At 52.6% G+C, this 6,594-nt stretch overlaps 2 protein-coding genes and 2 pseudogenes across 4 annotated transcripts in view; 2 read left to right on the forward strand and 2 right to left on the reverse strand.

Moving 5' to 3' along the window:
• Positions 1 to 6,594, reverse strand: part of LOC149875514 (zinc finger protein 202-like) — a gene marked incomplete at its 3' end in the record, with an annotated part of 130,860 nt that overhangs the window by 114,968 nt on the left and 9,298 nt on the right. The window lies entirely within an intron of this gene.
• Positions 1 to 6,594, reverse strand: part of LOC149875515 (uncharacterized) — a 104,947-nt pseudogene that overhangs the window by 89,564 nt on the left and 8,789 nt on the right. The gene's annotated exons all lie outside the window — the stretch shown is intronic.
• Positions 1 to 6,594, forward strand: part of LOC149875521 (uncharacterized) — a 159,745-nt pseudogene that overhangs the window by 7,837 nt on the left and 145,314 nt on the right. The gene's annotated exons all lie outside the window — the stretch shown is intronic.
• LOC149875522 (uncharacterized) lies at positions 3,137 to 5,707 on the forward strand. Its single transcript, XM_090030943.1, has 2 exons — positions 3,137 to 4,713; positions 4,747 to 5,707. The coding sequence occupies exons 1-2, from the start codon at positions 4,600 to 4,602 to the stop codon at positions 5,608 to 5,610; spliced, it is 978 nt and encodes a 325-aa protein (XP_089887069.1). The 5' UTR covers positions 3,137 to 4,599; the 3' UTR covers positions 5,611 to 5,707.

Genomic DNA, 6,594 nt, shown 5'->3' on the forward strand with positions numbered 1-6,594 from the left:
CTAAATTGCATGAGTCAGATAGCTGGAGTGTGAGTTCTTGGTTTAGCTCTGTTTTCAGGTCCAGGCTCCACCGTCAGTCGTAGGTTGGTGATCTTGTTTGGTGCTTTTATTGGACTATGCCTGGTGTTCATGATCATTCAGTGTTGCTTCAACTGTGCTGTGAGGCAAATGAGGAATAGCCCATCAACCAGAAACAAAGTATATAATGTGTGTGTTGAAATAGCAAAAAGTAAGAAAAAGAAAAACTAGAAGTTGAAAGGCTACTGGTTATAAATATTTAAGTTAAAGAAAAAAACTTAGGGAGTGTTAAAGTGAATTTAGTCAGGCTTTGGCCTCTCTGACTAGAAAAAAAGACAGAGCCCAGAAGTGCTGATACTGCTTATTTCAGTCATACGCTCTGAGATAAAAAAAAAAAATCCTGCATTATTACTCTGGGCACAGATGTCCAATTAAGTAAACTTGTTTTAGTTTCTTCAAGGTCGTATTTTTTTTTCTTTATCTGTCTTAAGTATAAAACTGCTTGAAAACTGAGAGAAGGGGAGGTGGTGGGCCCTCGTAGAGCACGGGCGATGGCCGGAAAGAGCATGGCGGGCTCGTGTTTGTACCCTCAGCAGCAGCATGAGAGGAGCCCACGTGGACTGCAAGTCCCCTGGCACGGCTTTATGAGCCCTCGTGGTGCTCTGGAGAGGTACCGGAGGACTGGAAGAGGGCCAGCTTGGTGCCCATCTTCAAAAAGGGCAGGAAGGAGGACCTGGGAAACTATAGGCCGGTTAGTCTTACCTCCATCCTAGGCAAGCTGTTCGAGAAAATTACGCTGCCACACACCCAGGAGGGGCCAGTGGGGGACTGCATGCTTGGGGGCAACCAGCACGGGTTCGTCAGTGGCAGGTCCTGTCAGACCCACCTGGCGGGCTTTTACGATCAGATCACCAGATCGTTAGATGCAGGGGGAGCAGTGGATGTCGTCTTCCTGGACTTCCGGAAGGCCTTCGACACCGTCTCTCACCCCGTTCTCATTAAGAAACCGGGGGCTGTGGTGTCGACCCCCACACAGTCAGATGTGTCGCCAACTGGCTGGAGGGCCGCACCCAGAGGGTGGTGGTGGATGGGTCCTTCTCGACCTGGAAGGACGTGGGCAGGGGGGTCCCCCCGGGGTTCGGTCCTCGGGCCCGCACTGCTCAACATCTTCATCGGCGACTTGGATGAGGGGGTAAAAAGCCCCTGTTGAAATTTGCTGATGACACTAAGATGTGGGGGGACGTGGGCACACTGGAAGGATGCAAGAGGCTACAATCAGACCTGGACAGGTTACAAGGGTGGGCAGACCACAATAGGATGGGTTTCAACACAGACAAGTGCAAGGTGCTGCACCTGGGGAGGAAGAACCGGCACCATACCTACAGGCTGGGGAACTCCCCTCTTGTCAGCACGGAGGCGGAAAGGGATCTGGGGGTCATCACTGACTCCAAGATGAGCATGGGCCGGCGGCGTGGGGACGCGGTCAGGAAGGCCGACCGCACCTTGTCCTGCATCCCGAGCAGGTCCCTTCCAGCCCCTAATGTGTATGAAATCTATGAATACGATCGACACAGTCCACAAATTCCAGAAAGGAAGTAGCCAGCTGGGTTGAACTGAGGGAGAATAAATGTTAATCTGAAACCCCAAAGTGATGTAGTGTGATTTGAGTACTGGGCGAGTTCAGGTTTGGGCAGTAATCTTCTATGATAATTTCTGACACCTTCTAATCCCATACATAGGGTAAGAGCTGTCGGACAAGATCATAAATGGCTCTGAGCTAACACAGTAGCATAACATAAGGCACAAAGGAGCACGCATGCCAAGGGACGAGCACGAAGCAGGGGACAGAAGGACCATCGCTGTACCAAGCCTGGACCCCGGACTCCCAGTGTAAGCGAGGACCGGATCCTGACCTAGGGACCTTCCCAGTGACCCCTCGGACAGCGTTGATCCCCCGGGGATGCCTGACTTCGCTGGAACAACTTGGCGCGCACCTGGCCTAGAGGGACTGGCGGTAAGTTGCCAACCCCACGTGGGAACTCTTTGTCTGACTCTGAACCGAAGTCTGACTCTCATGACTGCATGCTCCGTGTGTTCTTGCCAAGATGTGTCTTATCTCACAAAAACAGTCCTTGCACTGCTCTCAAGGCTCCTCTGTTGACTGGATTCAGCTAGTTTCATATCGTATCAGTAGCACTTACGCAGCACCTCTCCTCTCCCAGCCCTCCCCTAAGTGCTGTGTGCGCTCTCGTGGAATGGAGGCGAAAGGAAAAGGAAAGGGCCTCACTTTTGCACTACAAGGCCTTGCTTTAGTCCTACAAGATTCATATACAACAATGGCCATGACAGTTAAGTGGGGGATTCTCTAACATGCAGAGCCAGCAAAGACGGAAGGAAATGTTTGTGCCTTGTATTCCCAAGCGATCTCCTGCACCCATAACCGCAGCCTTGAGACAGCAGAGAAGCATGTGTCCCTTGCTTTTGAGATAGCAGAAAATGGGTTTCTCATCTCTGACTGCTTGCTCGGGAAAACTGACTGCAATCACGTCCTGTGTAACGGCTGATCAAAAGCACACGGACTGGACGACGGTGCGTGAAGGGAGAGATCTCTCTGGAGCGCTTGGTGCATCCCTGCTGCCCTGAGCTCTCTCCGCAGCTGGAGCTCGGGATAAAAGCTTCTCCTCACCTGACCCGAAAGCCTCCACGTGTTTTACCACGACATTATCATTCACTGCTGGCTCTGTAGTGCTCTGCTACCTGTCTGTCGCATTAGCCTGTCCGTTAGCTGTTGGACGCGTGAGCCAGCAGTGAATTTCCCTTTGCTCCACTCCCGACTCGCCTCCTTGATCCCGAACCCAGCTGCCTAGTGGCTGATACGCTCACAGCGCCTAGCCGGCCTGTGCCAGATCAAGAAGCACGAGTTTATTTGTGTGCATTAATTGCACGCGTAGACACACGCACGCAGACGTGGGCTGATCTCCCCAGCAGGGCCACAGGCCTTTGGAGCAGGGGAAGGTTCCTCCGGGGCTGGGGGAGCCGAGCAGCACGCTCGACCTGACCCACAGCTGAGGAGCGGTGGGGGAAGGGCCCTGTCATTATTACCTTTGGAAGTGTCCTGGTCTCAGGCCAAATCGCTCAAACCTTGTGCCACGACCCCCTTTGGCGGAAAGCCACCGTGTTTCTCCACAAAATCTCTGCCCTGTGATACTGTGACTAAAATCTCTGAGCAGCAACCATTTGATTAGATGGGCCAGCAGGGAGGGGACCGCACCCTGGCCTGTTTCTTTAGGTAACCTGGGTGCTGAGGGAGGGGGGACCTGCTCCCTCTGCCCACGGGACTGGCATCAGCCACCCGGGTGAGGGGCGTCTACCTGGGGAGCTGGAATCTGCCCGGTAACAGGTGATGGATTTCAAATTGGTTGGCTGACAGCCAGCTGGGGCTGACCTCCCCTGGCCCAGGTGACTGAGGTCCCAGGGGCTGTATAGGTTGGGGGGGAGGGGGCTCTCTTCTCTCTTCGGCCATGAGGGGAAGCAGCAGCAAAGCAGGGGAGACAGAGGGGCCTTGCCATCGGGACCTAGCTCTCTCCCACCCCACGACTCCAGAGGGGAAACTGGAGAGCTCTGGAAGATGCTTGTGAGTAAGCCACTCAAGATCTGATTAGATCTCTAGCTGGCAGTAACACAGATGTGTGACCAAAAGGCTACCTCAGCCCCACTGTTTGCTCTCTAGGATTTCTAAGCTATTGCTCAACCCTGTACCCTAGTTTCCCCTACCCCCTGTAATCAATAAAGTTCTCCTTTGTGACTGGTGTGGGAGACTTATTGAGGGCTGGGTCTAAATTATGCCTAATTAGGTCTGCGGACTAAGGGAGACTTTGCTTTTTGCCCCCGGACTTGGGGAAGTGCCCCAAGTGCCTGTACCAGGTTGAGTTCCTGTCAGACTATTAGACCTGTGTTTGCCCGAGGACACAGGGCCAAGACAGTCCTTTCTCGGGGTGGTGGTGGCACGTTACCCCCAGACCAGCGAGTGTGCTCCGGGAGAGGGGTCGGCCAAGCATAAGGTGCCCCTAGGGAGGCATTCAGAGTCTGGAAGGTGGTCGGGTGCAGGGAGGTGGGCAGCTCAACGCAGGAGAGCCCCTACTGGCCCACCACATGTGGTGGCAGGGGTGGGATCTGAATACCCTGCAGCTTTACAGGCATAATTTGGGAAGAGTAATAGAGTCACTGAAATCCCTTGAGCAAAAAATTTCTAATTTGGCATCAGGTCGACTGGATAGTGTAGATAGCCATGATGGGAGAGCAGTACACCGAAAAGACCATGCCTGAACTGAAAGAGCTGGCAAAAGAGAGGCCTTCATGTGAAGAAAGGGCTAAAGAAGGAGGAACTGATTAAACTCCTGTGCGACAATGACTCGGCCACAGAGCAACCTTCACACTCGCCAACTCCTGAGTCCTCCCCAGAATCACAGCGCCGCACGCCAAGTTGGCAGTCCTCAGGGAGATCAACCCCTACAGAGGAGCGACAGGGCAAGCTCAGGTATGAGCTGGAGCTGAAAAAGATGGAGCTGGAGTTGAAAAAAAATGGAGCTGGAGAAGGCAAAGATGGAGAAGGAGGCTGAGCGTGAGAGGGCAAAGATGGAGATGGAGATGGAGCTGAGGAAGATGGAGCTGGCGGAGAAGACAGCACGGCGCGAGGCCCGAGAGGCAGAGGCCAAGCGCGAGGCGGAGGCCCGAGAGGCAGAGGCCAAACGCAAGCACGAACTTGAGGTACTCCATCTGCGGACCAAAGGGGAAGATGTGGGCCCTCCGCGAGCGCCCGGGGAACGCCCCAAACCGAACTCCTCAGCCTTCGCTCGCTACCGACTCGGAGATGACCCTGAAGTATTCCTCAGCATCTTTGAGAAGCAAGTCCAACGGTTGAAGGTGCCTGAGGAGGAGTACATGCTGCACGTAGCGGCTCTGGTAGATGGCGACCTGGCGGCGGTCCTCAACAGCCTGCCCTCAGGTACAGCTGAGGACTATGATACATTTAAACAGGCTGTGGCTGCAAGGTTCAAGTTAGGGCCCGACTATTTATTCCAGAATCTCCGCCCACAACCGGAGAAGTCAATGACTGACTATGAGGCCTTGATGTGGGATGCTTTCCATAAATGGGTAGGGGGAGCCAAGGCTGACACTGCCGAGAAAACGTACCAGCTCATGGCATTGGACCAATTCTATCATTGCTGTCCAAGGGAGGTTAAAACCCTGGTCAAGGGCAGGGGCCCCAAAACAGTCCATGAGGCCGCTGAAATTGCGGATCAGCTGTTGCTTAATCATGAGGGGTCAGACAAGAAGCCCCCCTACTCTGGGAAGGAACATAAAGGGGTCCAGAGAGGGGCGAGGGGAGGGCCAGGTCCAAAAGGGGAAAAGGGGCCATCCCAGACCGAGCGGAAGGAGGCCCCTGATTTGACCAAACTTCCCAATTCGGAAAAGAGGGGGTGCTATAACTGCGGGGAGCTGGGCCACATCAAGCCCAACTGCCCAAAGTTAAGCACCAAACCCAAGCCCGTCAGACATGCAACAGCTGTACGCAGTGAGGGGGGGGACTGAGGGGCGTGCCTGTTGCTACAGGATCACAAACCCGGAGGAGGTGATGGCCCCCCACCGGACCAAGATAACGGTCAATGGGAGAACCCTTTGTATATGTATATGTATAGGAGCCCATAGTGATGCAGTAAAATAATAGAAATGTTTTTGCGTTTTGCTTTTAGTAATACATACGCTCGGCAGTATTGTGATCACCTTCTGTACATTTCTTCAGCTTTCTTTTTAATGGTTTTAGTCTTAAGTATTATACATTGCATCTATCTATCAGTTATCCAAGTTAGGCTATATGCCATTGAGGGGAAAACAGTATTCACTGCTGAGATACTGCCGGAGAATTTCAATAGAAGACAGATAAATAGTGTTTCTGAGGCAGGCATTTCTAATTCATCGTCCACTCAGTGTTGTCTAGGTGCAAACATCCAATTTATAAATCATGGGGGATTCTCATATTTTTCAACAGTTTGGAGGAGAGGTTTTTCATGGACTCCTCCCCTCCGGGTCGCTGTCACACATGCTGCTTCCCTCCCAGCTACGGCACACCTCGTGGTAATTCAGACCATTGCTCACGTGAGAAAAGCTGCCCAGGACGGCGGTTACTAGAACTTCATTTCCCTGCAATGCAATACGGGTTTTGTCCTGCCCATAATGTCAAAGCAAAACACAGAAATCTTCACCACTCTTTAGCCTTCCTGAAACTTAATTCAACGTATCTCAGCGCCGAGGACACAAAATAAAGTAGATGAAATGAAGTTAAATTAATAATCCCAGCTTTTCAAACCAGTGACACCCATCATGGCATCTAACAATTCCCTTCAAGCTTCCTCCTGGTCTTGCCCCTCTGGGGCAGCTGGCAGAGGGGCCTAGAGCACAAATGCCCTGTGTCTTATTCCCTACTTCCCTTTGGCCCCACGTATCCCCTTCAAGACTCACTCAAAACTGCACCGAGCCTGGAGATCTGTTTCTTTAAAAATATATAAATGCCCCCGA

The sequence above is a fragment of the Crocodylus siamensis genome, chromosome 1, assembly GCF_052110815.1.
Source record: "Crocodylus siamensis isolate JL-2025a chromosome 1, ASM5211081v1, whole genome shotgun sequence".
Classification (NCBI taxonomy): Eukaryota; Metazoa; Chordata; order Crocodylia; family Crocodylidae; genus Crocodylus; species Crocodylus siamensis.